A 24,316-nucleotide genomic window follows, 5' to 3' on the forward strand; every position below is an offset into this window, starting at 1 on the left:
TTCTGTAATAACTCAACAACAACAAAAAAAATCACTATTTTCTTGCATTTGCTCTTCCTTCTGCCAGGACCACCCTTCCTCTAGACAGTCGTTTGTACCTACCTCTCCTGAATTCAGATGTCTGTTAAAATGAGCTTCGAAGAAATTCAAGACTCCAGTGGTGTAGTACCATCATGTAACCCTGCCTGATAGAGGGTAAACAGAGTATTTGTTCAATGAAACATCCGTTTCCTTCCTCTCGAGCACATAGTTATTACCAAAAACGTGCGCGCGTACTCTTAAGACTCCAGAGCTAACACCTTGGGCTCGAGAACTAAAAATAGCACACATCATTAAACCTAAACCCAGCGACCCTTTCTTAGAAGACATACGGTATCGCTTCCGCCCTGACTCCACTAGCTCAAATCTCTAAAGAGGAGGCGGTGGCCTTACGTCATCAGTGTGCGCCCAGCCGGCCCCGCGACGCGCCGGCAGCTGGCGCAGCCCTTCGCTCGCCCGGCCTCCCCCTCCCAGGTTCCGCGCTCGGGTTCCGCCATGGAATCCAACAAGGATGAAGCTGAGCGCTGTATCAGCATCGCCCTTAAGGCCATCCAGAGCAACCAGCCCGACCGGGCGCTCCGCTTCTTGGAGAAGGCACAGCGGCTGTACCCAACGCCGCGTGTTCGCGGTGAGTGTGAGGTGCCGGAGAGACGGAGGGGACATTAGAACTGATGGGGGGAACTCGGGAACGGACCGACAGCAGCAGTTGGGGGAGGGGGAGGGGTGGCGAGGCGCAGTTACGCTTGCGCAGTAGGGGCGCGCGCTGGCTGCTGGGAGTTGTAGTCTTTCTTTCCCGCGCCTCTGCAGGATGCTAGACACCTAAACACCTTGGTGGTCCCAACATCTGCTTTCGGGTTGCTGCCGGAACCCTTTGAATATGAAGTTTCCTAGAATGAGTCGCACTGACAGGCCGAGCAAAAGGAACTCACCTGAAAGGGAATCCGAACTACTTTTCCCAAGGGGCCGTGCTGTGGCCCGGAGTCAGTTGCCGGCCTGGGAAAAATTATAGTTCAGGAAAATAAACATAGCTGTAGCCAGGGAGAAACTGGATTTTAGCGAGGAAAACACTTCCAACCTTCGGACGCCCTGGAAAGACACATTCATATCTTCACTCACTCCAGACCAGGGCCGGAGACCACTCCACCACCCTGGACGGCCTGTCCCGAGACCCTGCTCTTCACTCTCTCCTGCAGTGGCTTCCCCAAGGTGCTGAGTGGCCTAAGCAAGGAATCCACTATTCCTCGCTTCTTTATACCCAGGAACCCCCCACCCCCTTTCTGTTTCTTGTTTTTTGTGCAGGTCCTAGGGCTTGAACTCAGGGCCTGGGCACTGTCCCTGAAGTTTTCGCCCTAGCCCTCGGGATAAAAATCTCACAAACTTTCCGGTCGGGCTGGCTTTGAACCGCAATCATCAGATCTCAGCCTTCTGAGTAGGTAGGATTGCAGACATGAGCCACTGACACAGTGCTCCTTTTTGGAACTTTTTTTTTTTTTTTTGGTCCGTCGTGGGGTCTGAACTCTGGGCCTGAGCGCTGTCCCTCAGCTCTTCAGCTGTAGACTAGCGCTCTACTACTTGAGCCTCAGCCCCACTTCCGGCTTTTTCTGCTTATGTGGTGCTGAGGAATCGAACCGAGGGCCTCATGCATGCGAGGCAAGCACTCTACCACTGAGCCACCTTCCCAGCCCCTAGAACTTTTTTTTAAATGATTTTTTATTGTTTTATGTGTATGTTCCAATCCCAGACTGGAACGCAGGGCCTGGGCGCTGTCCCTGAGCTTTTATACTCAATGCTAGTGCTTTACCACTTGAGCCACAGCTCCACTTACGGTTTTTTGGTGGTTAATTGGAGATGAATCTTAGGAACTTTCCTTCCTGGGCTGGCTTCAACTGCAATCATCAGATCTCAGTCTCCTAAGTAGCTAGGATTACAGGTATGAGCCACCAGCACCCAGCTTCTTTACATTTTTTAGTAAGTTGTTCTAAATACAAGTTGGAAAGGAAAAAGGCCCAGGGCTGTTTGTGATTGCACTTAGTAAACTGTCTGGTGTTAACTGGCATTGAAAATTAGAAGACCTAGCTCTCACCATGAATGACCATGTGACCTTTTTGAGATTAGGTTTCCTTATGTGGAATATTAGGGAGTTGGTGCAGATAATGTGAAAAGTAAGAATACCCAGCTGGGTCATGTGGAGCTCAATTGTAAACCCATCACTTGGGAGGCTGAGGCAGGAGGATGGTGATTTCAAGACTTCATTGTCACTACATAAGGAAACCCTATCTCAAAAAAAAAAAAAAAAGCAAAGTAAAATTAAAAAGAAGTCAGGCACTGGTGGCTTACACCTGTAATACTAGCAACTCACAAAGCTGAGGATTGTGGTTCAAAGCGAGCCCAGACAGGAAATCCATGAGACTCTATAGCCAATTAATCACCAAAAGGCCAAAAATGTAGCTGTGGCTCAAGTGTAGAATACTTGAGCTGAAAAATGTCAGGGACAGCACCCAGGCCCTGAGTTCAAACTCAGGATGAGAAAAGGGGGGGAGGGGGAATCCTCTCACAGGGCTCTTCAATATGAAAAGCTCTTTTGCATGCATTTTGTCACTCATCCTGCTTTGTGTGAGTGGCAGCACAAGATCATTATCTTTGTTCAATAGATGAGGAAACATATCAGTGATTAGGGACTTGCTCAAGATCTCACAGCTAGAAATGAGAAAGCTATAAACCTATAAGAATGAAATAGGAGGAGCTGGGAAGGTGGCTCAGTGGTAGAGTGCTTGCCTCACATGCATGAGGCCCTGGGTTCGATTCCTCAGCACCACATAAACAAAAAAAAAGCCGGAAGTGGGCACTGTGGTCCAAGTGGTAGAGCTCTAACCTCGAGCTGAAGAGCTAAGGGACAGCGCCCAAGCTCATAGTTCAAGCCCCATGGCCAACAACAACAACAAGAATGAAATGGGAGAGCAACAGTCAGCCTCCTCACCTTACCTGCCTACATTATGAAACGGAGAAAGGGGGATGCTGGCAGAAGAGGCTGCCAGGACATCTGAACTTTCCTCCCTCCTGACTCCACAGGTTGATCTTTGGCCTGTTTGCCTCCTCTTGGAGAGGCTCACAGTCTGTATGTGCCAGAACTCCTGAGATAACCTGCCCAAGGAGCTTCCTTTGAAATAAATCACTCAGTAAGTGAGGAGCACAGTGGGGAGCAGGCTCTCCAGCTGCCAGGATTCTATTTCACTGCTACTGCTACTGCTGAAGAGCAGGCAACCCAGAAAAGATGGCAGTGGCAGGGACTCTGGATACAGGAGCATGTCTCTGGTGCCAGTTCAGTAGCCTGGCCAGTGTCCTCTTAGGCTCAGGCACTGGAATTGCCTCAGACACTAGTTTCACCTAGTGGATATTTGTCATATTTGTTCTCTTCTAGAAAGCCTGTGGGCTTCATCTACATAAACCTGCAGCCTTGCACTGACTCAAGGAACTGGAGCTAGTTAATAGTTAAAGTCTAGAATAAAGAAAATTATAGGAAAATATTAAGTGGTTGTCTATGCTAGATGCTTTGGGTTTGAGTATATTCCAATGCTCATTTAATGCATTTTTATTGTGGCTTTTTTGTTTGTTTGCAAAGCCCTGTGCTGGGTGCTATATCAAGAATGGCAAAATGTGATCTCTTACCTCAGAGATGCAGGCTTTCAGGGGGGAAAAAAAAAAAAAAATATATATATATATATATATATATATATATATATTGGAAGGCACAAGATAATGCTGACTTTATAAGAACTTAGCATAGTGTTAGATGTTGAGAGCTTAAGATTGAAGATGGAAAATCTAGTCCCTACCATCTGAGGAAGAATGTTGGAGATAAGACAGTCACAAGTCAGTTACAAGTGTATGTAGTAGCTAGAGCACACAAATAATGGTATCTCATAGAGGGAAAGCTTGTTCAGAGTATAAGATGAGAGTATTTGAGCTGAGGCAATATTTGGAGGAATGCATTCTAGAAAACACAGGAAGCTGAAAATTGTAAGAGGGTTTAGAAGGCATTACTTTTAGGGAGATTGAAAAACAGTGAGGTGGGAATTCATATAAAGGATTCAGATTAGAAAATAAAGTGAGGCTAGATTATGATCTACTTTTCTACCAGACTAAGATATTTTCACTTTATTCGGTAGTTAGTCAGGAAACAAAGTTTTGTTTTTACAAGTGTGTGTGGGTGTGTTATTAGGGCTCCATCTTGGCCTCACACTTGTCAAATGTTCTACCACTGAGCTACACACACACACATACACACACACATGCACACACACATACACACACACACACTGAGGTTTTTCATGACAAGAATAAGATAAGGGTAATGTTCTTAAAAGAAAGCAGCATGAGACAGGGCATGTTAGCACAGGTCTGTAATCCCAGAACTCAGAAGATGAAAGCAAGAGATTTGGGAGTTTAAGGCCCACCTGTATAACATATTAAGGCCCTCCTCCCACTCCAAAAATAAGAAAAAGGATAGCATGAAGGTTGAGAGGGAAGAGAGACTCAGGCAAAAAAATTGTTGGAGCCAGATGAAGGTAGCTGATGCCTGTAATCCTGCCTACTCAGGAGGCTGAGGTCTGAAGATCACAGTTCAGAGCCAGACCAAGCAGGAAAGTCCCTGAGGCTTCTTATTTCCAATTAACAAAAATAAATAAATAAAACAAAACTAGTGGAGCTGTGGCTCAAGTGGTAGAGCACTCACCTGAAGCAAAAAAAAAAGCTCTAGGACAACACTGTAGCCCTGAGTTTAAGCCCACAACTAGCACAAAAGAAAAGAAAATCTGTTGGGAAACTCCGGAGACTTTAAGAGGCCTGAGTGTGGCCATATAGGTAAGGATAAAATCATGGAAAAGGAGGCACCAAGCCTTTGGGTGAATCTGAGGATAATTAGAGGACATGCTGGGGAATTAGAATCAAAACGCATGTGGCTGGGAAGAAACCCAAGCAGAACTGGGGTGGAAAGATGTGGGCAGATGGGGAGGTGCCACCAGGATAGTCCAGGGGAGCTGTCAGCTTGCAGCTCAGGAGAAGGCTGGGGCTTCAGATAAGTCTCATATCACCAGTCTGATAGAGCTTTCTGGAGCTTAGCACAACTGTGGGAAAGAGCAGAGCATGGAGAAAGAGTTGCTTGGGTGGCAGCTGTAGGCCACACCTGCCCTTACCTTACCTAGTTAGCAGAGGCAAAGGAAGCTGCAGAAGAGATGGAGCAACACCAGGAAGAGGCAGTCCCAGGAGAGGGCGGGAACTGTAGCCATGGAGAGATGTGTCATGGAGTTGGTGAGCTGCTGTCAGATGCTACATTGGCTATATGGGAAAAGGACAGGTGGAGAAATAGAAGAGCAATGATCAAGAGCATGCGTGGAGGCAGACCTTGGAGAAAGGGATCAATGAAAGGAGGCTTTTTTTTAATCTTTAAAGGTTTGGGGACCCTGCAGTGTTGCTGTTCTGAATAGAAAGGATGCAAGGGAACCAGAAACTCCAGCTATAGAAGTTAGGATAAGGAGAGACCAACTGCACAGTTGCATTGTTCAGTAGTAGCCAAACCCTAAGCTGAGAGGTCACAGAGAACGGGGTGATGGAGCCAGTCAGCTCTTTTCTGGGAGTTTCTATCTGACACTTGGCTGTCTGATAGATGTTGCCTTTGCCTAAGGCTTATCAAAAATGGCTAAAGAAGCCCTGCACTAGTAGCTCACTCCTGTAATCCTAGCTACTCAGGAGGTAGAGATCTGAGGATCCTGGTTCAAAGCCAGCTTGAGCAGGAAAGGCAGAGAGACTCATCTCCAGTTAACCACCAAAAAAAACCCAAAAACCCAAACAAGCAAAAAACAGAATTGGAGCTGTGGCTCAAGTGGTAGAGTGCTAGCCTTGAGCAAAAAAGCTCAGGGTCAGCACCCAGGCCCTGAGTTCAAACCCCAGGTCTGGCACATATGTGTGCACGTGTATACACACACACACACACACACAGAGCAGAAGGAGCTGGGTGCTATGTTCATGCCTCTAATATTAACTACTCAGGAAGGTTGAGATCTATGAATCACAGTTTAAAGCTTGCCCAGGCAGACAAATCTGAATGACATACCTCCAGTTCACCTCCAGCACAAAGATAAGAGTTCAGCCTTGTTTTTAAAAGCCAAGGGAGGGCTGGGAAGGTGTCTCAGTGGTAGAGCGCTTGCCTTGCATGCCTGAGGCCCTGGGTTCAATTCCTCAGCACCACATAAGCAAAAAGAAAAAAAGCCGGAAGTGGTGCTGTGGCTCAAGTGGTAGAGCACTAGCCTTGAGCTGAAGAGCTGAGGGACAGTGCCCAGGCCCAGAGTTCAAGCCCCACGACCGGACCCAAAAAAAAAAAAAAGTCAAGGGAGTTCAAGCCCCAGTATAGGCACACACACAAAAAAAAGTGGAAACTGCCAGTTTTTCTTCAAGGAGCCCATGAGAACATCTGTAGATTTCAGTTTCCCCAGCATACAGAGGGTTGGAAGGACCTTGCAGTTCAGTCTGCATAAAGTTTAACAAGGGAGAACTGGTTGCTGAGGGGTTTTGTCATTTAGGGTATGGGGATGTGAGAGAATTTAATCCTAGCCACATCCAGGGTGGAATTGTCCGTTTACGATGGCCTTCATAATCCAGTGTGCCCTTCCATTCACTTGTGGTTGAATCTCCTTCACTCCTAAGAGCTGAACCTGGGAGCAGATCACCGAGGAATTAGATAACTTAGTAAGAGGACAGAGCTAAGTAGCAAAGGATCCAGAATTATCTGTCTCCAATTTCAGTGGTTTCCCCCACCGTAACCTCTCCCTCACTTGCAGGTACACAGATCAGGAAACTCAGCTCCTTACCTAATAACAAGGAATGAGTAACTCCTGGTATTTGTTCAACTAGACATGGGCCAAGTCCTGTATATGCCAGCACTCCTTCATGCTCACAGCCCTTAGGAGGAAGGGACACTTTTGCCTAAGAAGCTAACTTAACTAATCCAAAATGACCAGCTATCAAGAGACAGAGCGGTCTGAACCAGCCAGGCGGTATGGCTGTCCAGGCTGGGACTGAAAATGGGCAGCCCCTTCCCCCTTTCACCTCTACTGCCATCTCTCCCACCACAGCTCTGTTCTCCTCCTCTGATGCCACACTCTTTATTTTTACCTTTGTTTATTACGTAGTTGTACAAAGAGATTACAATTCCAGCCAGGCATTGGTGGTTCACGCCTGTAATCCTAGCTACTCAGGAGGCTGAGATCTGAGGATCATGGTTCAAAGCCAGCCCAGGCAGGAAAGTCCATGAAACTTTTATCTCCAATAAACCACCAGAAAACCAGAAGTGGCGCTGTAGCTCAAGTGGTAGAGCGCTAGCCTTGAGCTGAAGAGCTGAGGGACAGCGCCCAGGCCCAGAGTTCAAGCCCCATGACGGACAAAAAAAAAAAAAAAGAGGTTCCAATTCCATAAGGCAGATAGTAAGTATATACCTCTTGTTTAATGTCACCCCTTCCATTGTTCTCATTATTCCCCTCCCATCTGTACACTCAAGTTACGTAGTTCAATTTTTATTTAATGCACATTGAATATAATGACTGCATCTGCTCACTCTTGTTGCCTCCATTCATGTGCCTTTAACTTTTTTTTTTGAAAAAGTTCATTTTTAAGACTGGTTCTCACTGTGTACCCAAGCTACCTTGAATTCTTTTGCTCAAATGATCCTCCTGCCTCAGTCTACGAGTAGGTGGGACTATAAACACATGCCACAATACCCAGATAAGTTACTGGGAAGAGGCAGGGCCAGGGTTAGTGTGTTGCCTGACACTTTTGTATCACTGCCATCAGCCAGTGTCATAGGAATATAATGGTGAGGGAGTCGGAGGCCATCACATCCTATGGGCCTGGCAGGGGGTGTCCAGACCACAGAAGAGGAACCGCAGTCTCAGCTCTCTAACTCTAGAAGGAGCCTCTGTGCAACGCGGAGCACACACATTCCCCTGTGAGCTCTCCTTTTTAATGAAATTAGAGGAGCTGCCCTATGTAGTAGCTCCCTTAAAATATTTCCAGAATCTTCCCTGAGAGATTTTGGAGATAGAAAATGTGTCTTAAGTAGTTCTGGCAACTGGATACATGATTATGGTACTTTTAGGATGGTTAAGCCTAGACCACTGGGAACTTTCAGGGGCTAGGGGTAGGGGTTAACGTCTTTAAAAATTCTCAGAAAGCAGAAGAGCACCCCTCTCTCCCCACTGTCTGATCTGGACCAAGATTTCTTGGTTCCTTTCTTTTCCATCCCCTGGATACCCAGCATTGGTGACATCTAAGCACAGACACTCAACTTGCTAAGACTGGGCCAGAGCTACTATCCCCAGCCAAGCCTGTGGCTTCCCAACCCCCACTGCCAGCCACTACTGTAGGTAGTTCATCAACCCTGGCCATGTTATTAGCAGCTTCTCCTTCTGAACTTGATTCTATGCCAGTCTCTATCACATGTGCACACATTACCTCATTTTGTCCTCATACCACCATTGAGTGTCAAACTGTGAGTTCAATCTAGGCCTTTATTGTCACTTCTAAATGTTGAATGACATTGCTAGCATGAGATCTCCCATAGACCTAAGTAGTCTGGGGTAGCAGCGAAGTTAACATTAGGAACCCTGAGCTAGACAGGCAGGGGTTCGAGTGCACCTCTCCACTTAAGCAGCAGTCTGCCACAGTTGTCTTCTTCCTGTGGGGAAGTGGCAGTACATGAGAGTGCTGTGACACGCCAGCTGACACATTGAACATGTGGCTATGGAAATGACTGTTACAATGACCCCGTTTCAATAAGAAAAAGAGTTCTGCCGGGCGCTGGTGGCTCAAGCCTGTAATCCTAGCTACTCAGGAGGCTGAGATCTGAGGATCGCGGTTCAAAGCCAGCCCGGGCAGGAGAGACTGTGAGACTCCTATCTCCAATAAACCACCACAAAACGGGAAGTGGCGCTGTAGCTCAAGTGGTAGAGGGCTCACCTTGAGCTGAAGAGCTGAGGGACAGCGCCCAGGCCCAGAGTTCAAGCCCCACGACTGACCAAAAAAAAAAGGAAAAAGAGTTCTTACTACTGCTCCTCCAGGTGCACTCCTGTGGCACACCCTCTCTTGTCAGCTCCCATGTTTGAGTTGCCCAGCTGCCAATTTGGTCAGATCATGTGAACTTGCTGCGCTGTGGCAGCCGTGGCTCAGGGTGCAGCCTGAGCTACCATGCTCTTCACAGCAAGACCTGCTCTGCCCCTGGGGTGAGGCCAGGTGTGCTGTGATACAGGGTGTGGGGTATCCAGCATGGTGCCATGGATGCCACAGCCCCTGGAGTGGAAGCTGGCCCCGCTCTGGGTGAGGCTGTCATCCTAGCTCTCCACAGAGGTGTCCTGGGGTCTGCTGGGTGGTGCCTGGTTTCCTGGAAACCTGTCCACAGCTTTGGGATTTATTACCCAGGGCACTGGGTGTGATTGGCAGTCAGAGGGGACTTTTGCCAGGAATGTGGCCCCTCCCCACTGAGTCAGCAGAAACCAAGAATTTAGATTTGAGTGATCCTGCCTGAGGGTGATAGTGAGTGCTGCACGTAGACCCCAAACATTGAAATAGGATGGGTTTTGACAGGACCAGCCTGACTCTTATCTCCTCCATTCCTCCTCACTGCTAGGCAAAGGCCCCCTGGAAGTGGTCTGTATTCCCACTGAACCAGGGGGATCTGCTAAGCAGTGGCCCCACTGCAGAGGACTCTGCCAGCTCAGCAGCAGAGCATATCCACTGAACACATTGCTAATAAGGAACAGTTAAAAATAATAAAACTAGGAAACTTTAAAATTAACATTAACTTACTGCTAGCTTAGTATTTTTTGTACTAATAATATGAAAGCAGTTTGTAGACCAGAGATAAAAATAGAAAGCAATAAGGCAGTCAGTGCAAAGACTGAATATTTTAGATATTCAAAATATGGTACAAGATGGAGAGAAAAATGTACAGATTTGGATGAATTGAGGAGAAAAGATACATTCATAAAAGAAAACAAATCCATTGAAAGAAATAACGTAGAATTAGATGAACTCTAAATCAAATATCAGTATGCTTTTTGAAGACCTACCAAAATATCAAAATTCTGCTTGAATTTATTATCATATATATATAAACAATAATGAATAAGGCAGTTACTTCAGACCCATATGGATTCCATGGACTTTTTGTTGTTATGCTGTCGGTTGTGGGGTTCCCAGGCCTACGCACTGTTCCTGACCTTTTGTGCTCAAGACTGGCATACTACCACTTTGAGCCACAGCTCCACTTCTGGTTTTCTGATGCTTTACTGGAGATTTAAGAGTCTCCAAGATGCCTATAATCCTAGCTACTCAGGAGGCTGAGATCTGAGGATCAAGAGATCTGAGGATCAAGATTCAAAGCCATCCCGGGCAGGAAAAGTCCATGAGACTTTTATCTTCTCCAATAAATCACTCAGAAAGCCAGAAGTGGCGCTGTGGCTCAAGCAGTAGAGTGCTCGCCTTGAGCTGAAGAGCTGAGGGACAGCGCCCAGGCCCAGAGTTCAAGCCCCGTGACAGACAAAAAAAAGGAGCCTCTTAGACTTTCTTGCCCAGGTTGGCTCTGAACCGTGATACTCAGCTCTCAAGCCACCTGCGTAGCTAAGATTATAGGTGTGAGCCACCTAGTGTCCAGTTTGGAGTCTGTGGATTTTATTAACAAAGTTAATATTTTTGATATAAAAAACATATCATCTTCCTGTTCCTGAGACTGTGGCTCCTAAGAGAGCAGGCAAGCTGCCCATAGGCACCCACTGGCCCAGGCCAAAGAAGGTGAGAGTGGTTTTGCTGGGAGGGACGGGTGGGGAGCAGAGGGCCTGGTGTCCCCTGGTGTTCCCAAGGCCAAGGCAGGCAACCCTGCTAACAGGCACTTCAATGCTGTTTCCTTGCCTCGTACAGCTCTGATTGAGTCCCTCAACCAGAAACCACAGGCTGCCGGTGACCAAACCCAACCCACAGACACTACCCACGAGACCCACAGGAAAACAGGTGCGACCGACGCCCCCTCAGCTAACGGTGAGGCTGGAGGAGGAGAGAGCACCAAGGGCTACACTACAGAGCAGGTGGCGGCCGTGAAAAGGTAGAGGGCCAAGTAGCCCGCAGATTGGGGGCGGAACAGGGAAAGTTTCCTTCAACATAGCCTCCCTTGAGTCTGCCTATAGCCCAGAGGGCCCTAAGAAGGTCTTGGAGGCTGGAGGAGGTGCAGCCTTATTTCCCACAAGGCCTGGGATACATTGTAAGAACCAGGGCCCCACTGTCTGCCTCCCACCAAAACAGCCCTCAGCAGAGGCTGCAGACACAATACTGCTACCTTCCTCTGCCACTGGCAGATGCAGCCTGGTCTCCCTCTCCATATTCCCCCAACCCACACCCCCATACCAGCAAAGGCTTTCTCAGAGGCAGAGGCTGAGTCAGGCCCTGCCCCAAGCAGCACACTACCAGACTGGCCTCAGAAGTCCCTCTGCGGTCATGCACACCTCCCGGCAAGCTTCAGCCAGGAGGTCAGGGGTGACCAGGCACGACTGTAATCTGCCATCCTCCAGGCTAGGGTTAAACTAAGGTTTAAGGTTAAGGCCAACAATTTTAAATGCTAGAAGCTGACTTAAAAAGGGTTGTGAAGGCCTAGAGAAGGCCGAGAACCAGAAGGTCTCAAGGGACCCGGAAAGTAAGACATGATAGACAAGAGGAGAACCAGGGTTTCTTCGGGGCCTGTACTTTGGGTGAACAGACCCCTGCCACTTCTGGCCTTTGTGCCATCCACTTAAAACTCAGATCGACAGGAGAGCACAGTTGGCTGAGCTCATGGATGACAGACATTGGCCATCCTTCCAAGGTGGCCTCCAGTTAGAGCTGTTAGTACAAGGGAAACAGATGTTGGTCTGGCCTCATGGTGGTTGCTCCCTGAACTCCTAAAGGTTCTTGGTGTTCCCAGTGGGCCTGCCCAGCTTCCCAGCCCCTGGAGTTCACTGAAGCCAGACAGCTGACTCAAGATGGTATTAGCCATGCCCTGCTTGTCCCCATGCCTGCCTGTCTTTACATACCTTATACCCCTCAGCCCTGGGCCCACATAGGCCACGCCTACCACACTCTTCTCCTTCCCCCAGGGTCAAGCAATGTAAAGATTACTACGAGATCCTGGGGGTGAGCCGAGGAGCCTCAGATGAGGACCTGAAGAAGGCCTACCGCAAACTGGCCCTCAAATTCCATCCAGACAAGAACCATGCACCTGGGGCCACTGAAGCTTTCAAAGGTGAGAGGGCCCCAGGATCCCAGCAGCTGTCCTTGGAGCACGGGGCCAAGACAGCTTTCCCAGGAAGTAGAAGAGGTGGTCTCAGACCCGAGTCCATGGGCCTTGAGCTGCTTTCTAAGGTCTTACTAGCCATTTCTAGCAATGTGGAATCTGCCACTCGTGGCTCCCTTTCTTATTCCCAGAGGTTACAAGAGGAGAGCTGAGGCAAGAGTTCTGGAAGCTTCTTGAGAGTCACACAGTACCTGCGTAGGGCAGCCCCAGCCATCTCCTCCCTAGTAAGACCTGCAGTAAGGCATTGCAGTCTGTCTCTACCTCAGAACCTATTGATTATGGACTGGATATGTCATTTATTTTTATTTTATTTATTTATTACTTATATCTGAAGCTGAATAAGATACAATGCAAAGAGATCCATTTTGGCTCTTGGTTCTAGTCTAAGGTCAAAGCTCTTTTTTTTTTCCCCCTTTGGTCGTGGGACTTGAACTCAGGGCCTTAGTGCTATCCATAAGCTCTTTTTCCTCAAGACTAGTGCTCTGCCACTTTAAGTCAGAGCACCACTTCCAATTTTCTGATAGTTAACTGGAGATAAGAGTATCACAGACTTTCCTGTCTGAGCTGGCCTTGAACCGTGATTCTCAGATCTTTGCCTCCTGAGTAGCTAGGATTACAGGTGTGAGCCACCAGTACCTGACTGCTTTAGTTATTTTTGGGTTAGGGTCTCATGTTTTTGCCAGGGCTGGTCTCCAACCATAGTCCTCCCATATAGCTAGAATTACAAGCCTGGGCTGTCTTATAGCCTTATAATTTATTCATTAGATTCTTATTTAACCTATCGAACACACATGTGCACCAAATGCCAGTCCCTGGATACTCCTTTTCTTGTTCCTACCTCATCTCCCTCTGGAGATAGATAGCAAGGTAATGGGCCTCAGCTGGACTGGGCTCTATGCTTTGTAGCACTGAGACCAGGACCATAGCCCAATGGAGAGCCTATAACCAAGCACCCTAAGAACCTAGTGCTCTGTCTCCCAGGGGCCTGACCAGAGAGAGAAGAAGAATGGAGGTAGAGAGGCAGGATGGCATAGGTAATGTTTCTCCACCCTGCATGCATGGCAGGGACTGAGAGGCTACATCTGGCTTTGGGGCATTGTCTGATGGGAGAGGAAAGAGGTAGAGGGCTCCACCTCCTCCCAAGGGTCACAGGCTTTGAAGCAGATCCTTGAGCCACTGCCATGATTGAAGAGCACCTTGACAAGAAAGAGCAAGAGGCTGAGGGTTGGCTCAGAGCTGGTGATCCTGGGGATCCACAGACCTTCGGCCCAGGGAGGTTTAGTAAGGAGGCCCCAGGGCCAGTAGGAACAGCAGCTCTGGGACCTTGGAGCCTAGAGAGAGTCCTCACCTGGCGACACCATTAGCCCAGAGGAGTCTCAACCAGAACCCAGGGATTTGGCCCTTCCCAGCAGTCCCAGTGCCTTCTGGTTTACAAAGACCTCATGTATTGTTCAGCCTGGATCACACTTGAACTTCAAGATTATATTACCTCTCTCCATGGGCACCTGCAAGAGAGAACAGTGAAGAAAGGGGGTTTGGTGGTTTCCATGTTGTCAGCAAGAAAACTTGAACTAAGCTGGGCATCTATGGCTCATACATGTAATCCTAGCTTACTCAGGAGGCTGAGATCTGAGGATCATGGTTCAGAGCCACCCCAGGAAGACAAATCCAAGAGACTCTTATCCCAATTAACTGGCAAAAAGCCAGAGTCCAAGGCACGGCTCATGATGGAAAAAGCTAAGAAGAGTGTGGGGCACAATAGAAAACAAAACAAAAACAAAAAACTTGAAGCAGCATAGTCCCTGTAATCGGGCACACTGACTCCCACTCAGGATCCCATCATGGAAGCAGGAGGATCACACGTTTGAATCCAGCCTGGGCTACATAACAACACCCTGCCTCCAAAAAAAAAAAAATCCTCCTGGGTTTGACTCCTGCCTCTGCAACCTCAGCTGTGTGGTTTTTGGCAATCTTCACATGAGTAAGATGGAGACAGTGTTGTTAGTAGGGTGAGCTGTGCCCACAATACGTGTCCAACAGACTACTTCCTACTGGCCCTGAGAACCCCCGTGCCCCAAATGCCTGACTTCCAAAGAAACCAGCACCGGGCTGTTTCAGGACCCTACCCACAGCCACACCCAGCCTCCTCGGGCCTGACCTTTGCATTCCTTTCAGCCATTGGGACAGCATATGCGGTACTCAGCAACCCTGATAAAAGGAAACAGTATGACCAGTTTGGTGACGACAAGAGCCAGGCAGCCCGGCATGGCCATGGGCATGGGGACTTCCACCGGGGCTTTGAGGCTGACATCTCCCCTGAAGACCTCTTCAACATGTTTTTCGGTGGTGGCTTCCCTTCTAGTAAGTCTCCTGCCCTCCCCCCTGCCGGGTCTTCTAGGAGGTGATGTGGGGTGGGGGAGAGGATGCCAGCCTGTCCTGTCCCTGTAGCCCCAGCCCCTGACCAGTTCTTCTGACCCTCAGGTAACGTCCATGTCTACAGCAATGGACGCATGCGCTACACCTATCAGCAAAGGCAGGACCGCAGGGAGAACCAGGGTGATGTGAGTGGCACAGTGCGGGGGGGCAGGGGGGGTGCTGGGGGTGCGGGGGCAGAGGGAGGTTGCTGGGAAAAGGGCACAGGCACTAGAGGAGGGAGGTCTACTCCCTGCTGCCCATCCTGGAGTCCACAGTGCCCACACAACTCTCAGCCAAAGAGCCATGGTGACCCCATGCCATTCTGCTGAGTGACACCAGAGAGAGCCAGACTCCATATTGTCCACTGTGATCTCATGGCCTCTATTGGGAATTGTCATGCAGAAACTTCTCCACCTACAGACAGTTTTGAGTGTGAATAGCTTCTGTGTGAAATAACATTTTCAAAGCAATAGTTGTTAAATTTTGTGAAAGAACCAGAAAGGATGCCAGCATGGGCGCTTTTCAACACTCTTTAAATGTGTCCAAAAATTATAACTAGACACATTCAAACACACATTTTGCATTGGTAGATTGACAAATAGTCAACAGGCTAAAAACAGTGAAGACAATAGCAGAGCATTTAAAATTCTGGCAATCTTGAGTGTTTTTTTTTTTTTTTCTTTTTTTTCTTGTCTGTCATGGGGCTTGAACTCTGGGCCTGGGCACTGTCCCTGCGCTCTTCAGCTCAAGGCAAGCGCTCTACCACTGGAGCCACAGTGCCACTTCTGGTTTTCTGAGAGGTTTAATTAGAGATAAGAGTCTCACGGACTTTTCCTGCCCAGGCTGGCTTTGAACCATAATCCTCAGATCTCAGCCTCCTGAGTAGCTAGGCGTGAGCCACCAGGCACAGGGCAAGTATTTGCTTTTGTTCTGATGGTGTTTTATTTTGTTTGAGAGGAGGGGATTTGTGGTTCTAGGGCTTGAATACAGAACTTTACGCTTGCCACTACGCTTACTAGCACTGCCACTTGAACCACACCCCTAGTCCTTTCTGCTTTGGTTATTTTTCAAGTAGGGTTTTGTTTATTGCCCTGGAAAGGCCTTGCATAAAGATCCTCCTATCTGTACCTCCCAAGTAACTAGGTATGTCCCACCACACCCAACTTGTTTGTTGAAATAAGGGGGGAGGGGTGCTTGCTATCTTTTTGCCCCAGATAAACCTCAAATCTTGACCCTCCCAGTCTCTGCCTTCTAAGAAACTGGAATTTTAGTGAGCCATTGTGCCTGGATCATAAGAAGAAGAAAAAAACTTTATAATCTGACATATAGAAAAGTTTCTATAAACACAAATCATTACACAGTAAATTCATTTTTATTTTTCATGTTTTTGTTTGCTTGATTGTTTTTTGTGTGGTACAGGGCATTGAACCCAAGGCTTCACACATCTTAGGCAAGCTCTCTTACTAGTGAGCTACATCCTCAGTCCTCTGATACATTTCTTTGTGTGTGTCCATACTGGGACTTGAACTCAAAGCCAAGGTACTCTCCCTTAGTTTCTTCACTGAAGGCTGTCCTCTACTGTGTGAGGCACAGCTCCACTTCAGCTTTTTGGTGGTTAATTGGAGAAAAGAACCGGACTGGGAAGGTGGATCAGTGATAGAGTGCTTGCCTACATGCATGAGGCCCTGGGTTCGATTCCTCAGCACCACATAAGCAAAAAGAAAAAAGCCAGAAGTGGTGCAGTGGCTCAAGTGGTAGAGCGCTAGTCTTGAGCTGAAGAGCTGAGGGACAGCACTCAGGCCCAGAGTTCAGGCCCCACGACCAGACCCAAAAAAAAAAAAAAGAATCTCACAGACTTTACTGGTTAGGCTGGCTTCAAAACTAGATCCTCAGATCTGAGCCTCCTGAATACAGTTACAGACGCAAGCCACTGGCACCCTGCCAGCCTTAATTGGTCATTTTTATCTATCTATTTATTTTTTATTTTATTTATATTTATTTATTTATTTGCTGGTCCCAGGGCTGAGGTTCTTTTGCTCAAGGCTAGCACACTACCACTTGAGCCACATTACCATTTCTGGCTTCTTCTATTTATGTAGTACTGAGGAATCTAACAAACCCAGAGCTTCATGCATGCTAGGCAAACACTCTACCCCTAAGCCACATTCCCAGCCCCATAATTGTTAATTTTTTCATTGACAATATATTTGTGTTCAGAATTCAAGAAGATAAGTGTGGTAAAAATTTCTCTTTGGACTGCCTTCTGTTTTCCTGAGGGCAGCCACTTTTATTGATGAGTTGATAATCTCCAAACCTTACAACCTCCATTGGCTATTTTGTTTTTATCAGGAAAAGCTAGCAGGTGGAGGAACTTCTGTACCTGGGGAACTGGGGAAGGAAAAGGAAGATGTGGTGTCATGACCACCATCTTCATTATGCTAGCAAAGCTGGTGGCAAGTGTGGCCAGTTGGATGACCTTGGCTCTTCCTCCCAGGGCGGGCTAGGAGTATTTGTACAACTGATGCCCATCCTTATCCTGATCCTTGTGTCAGCTCTCAGCCAACTCATGGTCTCCAGTCCACCCTACAGCCTGAGCCCGAGACCGTGAGTACCTGCGCTGGGGCTAGCCACAGCAGGGGGCGGAGGAGTGGGTGTGGGGCCAGGGTTTTGGAGTCTCAAAACCCTATTAAGGTTCTCAGCCTGATCCAGCCAGCTCTCCATCATCATGGGGAAAGCTGACATAGAGAGGTCGGGGGTGTGGCTCAGTCATTAGAGCATTTGTCTAGTCTATGCAAGGCCCTGGGTGCCATGGGCAGTGCGGGGAGAAAGCTAACCTAGAATTTTAAAAAACGCACTCACTTTTTAACTCTTCTAAGAACACAGATCAAGAGGTAATCTAGGACTGAAAGCCACTTACTTAATACATACATTCCTTTTTTTTTTCTTTCTTTTTTTGCAATTCTGGGGTTTGAACCTAGGGCCCTGAGCTCAGCACTCACTGGAGCCACAACCCCAGCAGCCTCTTAACATTTTTGAGGCTCACACCCTCCTGGGGAAATGCAGTGGCAGCTACAGATAGTTTCAGAGGTCTGGGGACTCTCCCCTCCCCACCTTTATCTGCTGACCTTGGAGCTGTCTGCCCTTAAAATGCAGTTAGAAGCTGGGTACCAATGGCTCACACCTGTAATCCTAGTTACTTAGGAGGCTGAGATCTGAGGATCATGGCTCAAAGCCAGCCCAGGCAGGAAAATCTATAAGACTCTTATCTCCTATTAACCACCAGAAAAACCAAGTGGCACTGTGGCTTAAGTGATAGAGCACTCGCCTTGAGCTGAAGAGCGCAGGGACAGCACCCAGGCCCAGAGTTCAAGCCCCACAACCAACAACAACAACAAAAAAAACCCAGTTAGAGCCTGGGACCATGGAAAGAGCAGGGCTCTAGATAGAGTGAGCAAGGGTGGCTTAGCACCCCAGCTTCTCACTAAGAAGCTGTAACCCTACATAGGGCATGGAACCTTGGCTTCTTCTATGAAGTGGGAATAATAACATCCACCCGCTTGTAAAAATTAGTAACATATAAAATGTCTTCCTCATTAGAAAAATCTCAACAGTAGTTGTTGAGTGAATATTTGGCCTTAACTGCCAGTACTAAACTTGAACAAGTTAGTTGACCTTTTAAGGTGTTGGCATCCTTCAATTTCCAGCACCTGGGGATATATCTGATCCATAGTAAGGTGCTCAGCTCCTGGAGCGGAAGCCCTCTGCGCCTGTCTGGGGCTCTGTAGTCTCCCTCTTAGCCAGCAGGGGGCAGATTTGGCCCACTGCTGCCACTCAAGCTCTTTATGGCCAGATGCCAGCCTCTTTTCCTGCAGCTGCAGAGATGATAGGCAGCAGTCAGAAGGTAGAGATGTCCTTTCTGTGCATTGACTCCTGTTGGGTGTTGAGACTCTCTGCATCCCACAGACCCTGCCATCAGCACTAGAAGGATGCAACTTTTCGGAATCCTTGTCATTTTGTTCCTCTTTGTTTTCTTTTTGTTTTCCTGTAGTATTAGAGATTGAACCTAGGGATCTTATGCATGATAAACAGGCATTCTACCATTGAGCTACACTCCTGGTCCTGTCGTTTTGTCCCTAAGGCTCTCAGTGAGACCAGGAGCTTCTGGAGAGGCAGCAAGGCCTTTAGCATCAGCGGGCTTATGAGCTGAATGGGGTAATAGAGGCAGGAGAGGGACACTCTCCTCCCAGGTCCCAGCTTCCTACACAAAGGCCTCTCCTAAGAAAGGGGGTTCTCCCCCAAAGGCCTCTAGATCAACCCAACAATAAGGAAAGAGCCTGGAGGTCGGGCTTGGCACAGGCTGGGACACGTGCGGCAGGGATATTCGTCTTCTCCGCAGACCTTCATTCTAGGGATCGTTCAGGTTCCTGCTGCACTGAAACGGCCATTCCTACAGCCTGTGTGATACCTTCCACCCTAGGGCCCATCACCCAGCTTCCCTGCATCTGGGTGCCATGGGACCCAGGCTTACTTCATGCCTGGTCTATTTGTGTCAGGTCGGTGGGCCACATCCACAGGCGAGTCACTGAGCACCTGGGCGTGGTGTACTACGTGGCAGACTCCTTCTCTGAGGCACACACCGGCTCCAGCCTCAAAGCAGTTGAGCGGAACGTGGAAGACGACTACATCGCCAACCTCCGCAACAACTGCTGGAAGGAGAAGCAGCAGAGTAAGCGGTTGGGGGGGGGGTGGGCGGGAGGCAGCAAAGGGAAGGAAAAAGGGGAAAAGCCCTCAGTGCCTTGTGGGCCAGCACCTGGCACTGCCCTGTGCCAACCATGACCTGGACTCCACTCCTGTGCTTCCCCAGCTGTGCTTCCCTGGGGCTAAGTGCCCAGAGCCACCTGGTTGGTGGTTTCCTCTAGGTTCTCCTAACCTGTCATTTTGGCTGCAAGGGTGAGTAAGTAAAGGCAGATAGGACATCTCCAGCCATGTATTGTGTGCCCAGAGCTGTCTGTGGGACCCTGGGGAGGTCTGGCCAGGATGACAGGCTCTCACCTGAACTGGCCTTACCCAAATTCTATAGGAAGGGACCTCTCTTACAAGAGAGGACCATGGTTCTCCTTGCTCCAGGGGCTTCCCTCCCCTGAGTGGAAGCCAGCCTTCCTCCTCCCCGTGCAGGCCCAGGCAGGCCTGAGGAGTTGCTGGGTACTGAGAGAGTCCTCTTTCCTTTGCAGAGGAAGGCTTGCTGTATCGGGCCCGCTACTTTGGCGACACAGACATGTACCAGAGGGCACAGAAGATGGGCACCCCAAGCTGCAACCGGCTGTCAGAGGTGCAGGCCTCCCTGCATGGATAGTCCTGGGCCAGCCACACCACCCAGGTCCAAGTATGAGCTGGGGCTGCCTCTGCCCTGCAAGCTTGGCAGCTTTGGCCTTGGTCATGAGGCAGAGAAGGGAGGGAGGAAACGGGTGGTAATGACAGATTCTTGTCCCCAGCCTGACTTCATCCTCCAGAGATGGTGCAGATGTGGGGCACCCTGAAGCTGAGGCCTGGTAACCCTCTAGTCATCCTCCCATGCTATTCTGCTCTGTTCCCTTCCTGGGCACTTGTGGCTCTTTAAAAGGTCCGTTCTAGCCACCAAGTCACCACAGCCCTCTCCCAAGCATGGCTGATTACTGCCTGTGCCACCAAATATTACTTGCCCCACATACACACTGCCCACTGGATGCCAGAAGAACCTTGTGGGAGCAGGAGGGCCAGAAATGCCGCTTCGTCTGCCCTTGCAGGCAGGAGGAAATGGAACTAGATGAATGGGAGGCATGCACGCTGATGCTCTCTCCCCGCTGGGGTCTGAGGCCCACTCAGCGCTGCTGCACCTGGCAGCATAGAAGCCACAGACATCCGGCCCCCACCCAGACATCTCCACTGTGGTCTGCAGAAGGGAACAAAAGGTCATGGGTTCAGGGTCAAAGGCAGCCACTCAGCATAGAAGGGGTGGGGCAAAATGAAAGTCACTGGTGGCGACTGCCCCCATTTCCTTTCCTGTGTGTAGATAGTGGGTTCTGTTCCAGTGCTTCAGACAGCCTGGACCAAGCTTAGAGGAAGACAGACAGAGCCAGGAGAAGTTCTCTATAGTGGTGCCCTACTTGCTCTTCCTTTGCCTATGTCCCTGGCAGGGTTCCAGCTGCAAACTGCTCTGAGGCCATTCACTAATGGCTCTGGGGAAACTGACCCCAGAAGCTTGAGCTGGGTAGGGTGCAGCACATGGCAGGTGCTTGTTTGTGTGGCTAAATGAGATACTGGTGGTGACTGCCCAACTAACTTGTACTCTCCTCCCCAGACTATGAAATCCCTGGAGAATTTTTGGTGACACACACTGAGCCAAGGTGACGGACTGTATATTTAAAGAAAGACATACAAAGAAAAAAAATTAAAATGGAATTGGAGGCCGAACGCCGCACAACTGCCCTCTCTCTCACCCAGTAAATACAGAAAGCTCTTAGGACAGACAGAAAGCCTGCCACAGGGCTGCCTCCCTCCCTCCCAGGGCTGTCAGAGGCTCCACATCGCTCGCTCCTAGGATACAGAAACCATGGCAACAGAAGTAGAATGTAAAAGTTGCAGCCAATGTCTGTAGGAAGGACTGGGGGAGGGGGTTATCCTACCACCACCACCACCACCACCACCCCCCCGTTAGGAGCCACCAGCAGTCACCTCAAAGCAGCCAGGCAGAAGTGCTGGCCAAGGATAGTGGAGGAAAGAACTCACCACAGAATGTAACCTACAGATGCTTGTATATGTATATATATCTATTTATATGTAAATAGGCATATATAAAGATATATATATATGTATATAGTCTTTATGCAGGGACTGGGTTTTGTTCTGTATTTTAAAAAATGAGGCCTGTTTGAGGAAGCCTGGTTCTTCAAAAGCTACACAGTAGCCATGATTGCCAGGGTATGTTTTAGTGTCGTTCCCCACCCCTCCCCCTGGCTGTTTCTGATGGCAGCAGTAATCATGGTGGTTGAAATCCATAGGAAGCTTCTGAAGGTAGCCAGATTTGTGGTTAAACTGGAGAGGAGCAGGTGGGGTGGGGCTCCTAAGGGCAGGTACCAGTCAGTATTGAGCCATGGTAGAGACCCCAGGCAGGGCCTATTCAAGCTGCCTCCTCCTTGGCACCTCAGGTGGGCTTTGTCCTGTTGTCCAGTAGCCAGGCCCCTGCACACAACATACATCAGGGCCTGGCTCAGCCTAGCCCCCTCCCGACCCCAGTCCCTAAGTGGGTTTTGCCTTATAGGTGCCCCCCAGGGTACAGCTCTAGTTGCCACTGGTTTTTCCTAAGTCAAGCACCAAGGATTCCAGACTGCTTTTCCTCCAAGAGTCAGCCCAGGACCCCAGGACCTCAGGACAGCAGCCGACTCGGGAAGAAGTCAGTGCCTATGGGCGCCTCTGCCTTCTCCCTCCAAGGACTCCACCAGGCCTCGATTGCTGATCCCTGGACAAAGGACACAGCAGAATGGCTTTCTCACCCTCCCTACGAATGAGGATTTTTTTCTCTCTCTCTCAAAACAGCAGCTGCTGCCAAGGGAAGGAGGGAGGTTTTATTTATTCCCGTGTTTATACAGGGCCTTTTGGACTCGCTGTGCTCCTGTGGCAGTGGGTGTGGCGTCGTGCCCACTGTCCTCCAAAGCCTTACTTCCCCTAGCTGCCAGCCTCAAGGTGTAACTGTCCTCCCAGAGTTTCTCTTGGCTTTTTTTTTAAGGTTCCCCCAACAAATAGGATTCTTGCTGAGAGGAAGTTTGGTAAGGAAATGTCAAATCTGATTTTGAAACAACGTTGCACCCTGCAGTGAGGTGACCACCCTGGCCTGGCCAGAGTGATCATGAGAACTGGATGCAGGCCAGAGAGGCCCTCCCCTGGTGGCTCTAGCACTCTGCCCCCACCACTGCGACTGTCCAGTCTTGGTAGCTGTCCCTAGATGGGCTGAGCAACGTGCAATAAGAACATAGATCCTTAAGGATCCCCTGAGAAGCTGTATTTCTTGAATTAGAATTCTGAAATTGTACATCTATAAATACATGTTTATTATGTGATTGACCATTGTGGGTCTGCATTGAGCAAGGTACTGAAGGGAGTGGGGACTATCTGCTGGTGGACTGCCTGCTGGAACCAAAACTTGAATTCAGGGCCTCTTGCTCAGCTTTTTCCACACACTGCCTTCTCTCTCTCCCCTACCTCGCAGCCCACCTCCCTCCCCCCCCAACCCTGGCCCCTTCTAGCTCTTTGATTGTTATTTAGAGATAAATTTGTACTGCCCAGGCTGGTTTAGAACTTCAGATCTCAGCATCCTGAGTTGCTAGGATGACAGGTATGAGCAACCCAGGAGTACTTAGTGGCAAGCCTGACTCCATCCAGACAAAGGGCACTGGGGTTGCAGGACCTGGTGTCGCTCACACCAGCCCTAGGTGGGTACCTGTGCTACCACCTCCACCCTCTAGCCTGTTACTGCCTCCTACTCCAGCCTGAGGCCAGACCACACCAGCCTGAGGTCCAGGCCCACTCCAGATTAAGAGCAGGAGAAATGAAAGGTTCTCAAATGTGTGTGCATGCATGCTTCCTCCCCCCCCCCCCCCCACACACACACACACAGGTGCCCTCCACAGGAGGTTGGAGAAGTTAAGCCTGAGGCAGCCCAAAGGACTCCTGTGAATGAGCAGCAAATCTGCCCGGGCCTCCCGGAGACAGGGCCGGCAGCCCTGACTGGCGGGCCCAGGCCCCTCCCACCACCACACCAGCCAAAGACAGACGGGCTGCCCAGTGGTGCCACCAAAGCCCGGAACTCATTGGCTGTCCCCAGCCAGGGTCACCCACAGCCTACCCTCATCTTGGAGCTGCCACTTGTTAGCTGCAGTTGGCAGAAGCGTTGCCAGGTGTCTCCCCCATGCCCCCCTCCTCGCTCAGCCCAGGGAGCCAGAAGGGGTGGGACACTGCCTGACTGTAGCAGAAAGAAGGCTTTGACAAATACACCCTGCCCACTGTCAGGTGGCCAAACAAGCCTCAGTCCGCTCAGGCTCCTGGGACATACCCTGGCTTATCTGCCTGCCCCCCAGCTGCCTGGAGCTGGGGAAGGAGCTACTTCCTGCTCCAAGAAGCACCTGGCCAGCTAGGGCGGGTACACAGGGCTGGTATGGAACAACTTAGAATCCACCAGGCCTCACTCCACATGAAACCAATCACCCACTCCCCAGAACAGGAGATGAGCTCAGAGTTAAGGGAGTGATTCCCCAGGGTCTCCAAGAACCTGTGCATGTCTTGGGGGTGGGGGGGTTAATCTCCAACAAATACTGAACCCAAGTTTATTGTGTTTCAAGTGGTCAAACCCATTCTGCTAACTAGAGTGGAGTGCATGGGAACTGAGCCCCGGCCGTGGACAAGGGTATGAAGGCCACACAAAGGAAAGTGGGTCAGTGGGGATGCACTGCCTTGCGTTCATTGCTG

At 49.4% G+C, this 24,316-nt stretch overlaps 1 protein-coding gene across 3 annotated transcripts; it reads left to right on the forward strand.

Annotated features, from left to right (window-relative positions):
* Window positions 1–438: 438 nt before the first annotated feature.
* On the forward strand, window positions 439–22,916 carry Dnajb12 (DnaJ heat shock protein family (Hsp40) member B12). Of its 3 annotated transcripts, none has more exons than XM_042690232.1 (9): window positions 439–667; window positions 11,002–11,182; window positions 12,207–12,352; window positions 14,579–14,764; window positions 14,885–14,964; window positions 17,313–17,422; window positions 19,372–19,544; window positions 20,050–20,201; window positions 21,156–22,916. In XM_042690232.1, exons 1-8 carry the CDS (start codon window positions 535–537, stop codon window positions 20,169–20,171), a joined length of 1,131 nt encoding a protein of 376 aa, XP_042546166.1. In that variant the 5' UTR covers window positions 439–534; the 3' UTR covers window positions 20,172–20,201; window positions 21,156–22,916. The 3 variants fall into 3 exon arrangements, with proteins under 3 accessions (XP_042546166.1, XP_042546164.1, XP_042546165.1); XM_042690230.1 differs by having other exon boundaries at window positions 448–667; window positions 20,050–20,147; XM_042690231.1 differs by having other exon boundaries at window positions 454–667; window positions 20,050–20,195.
* Window positions 22,917–24,316: the final 1,400 nt, after the last annotated feature.

This window comes from Dipodomys spectabilis, unplaced genomic scaffold, assembly GCF_019054845.1.
Source record: "Dipodomys spectabilis isolate Male_0828 unplaced genomic scaffold, ASM1905484v1 ptg000136l, whole genome shotgun sequence".
Classification (NCBI taxonomy): domain Eukaryota; kingdom Metazoa; phylum Chordata; class Mammalia; order Rodentia; family Heteromyidae; genus Dipodomys; species Dipodomys spectabilis.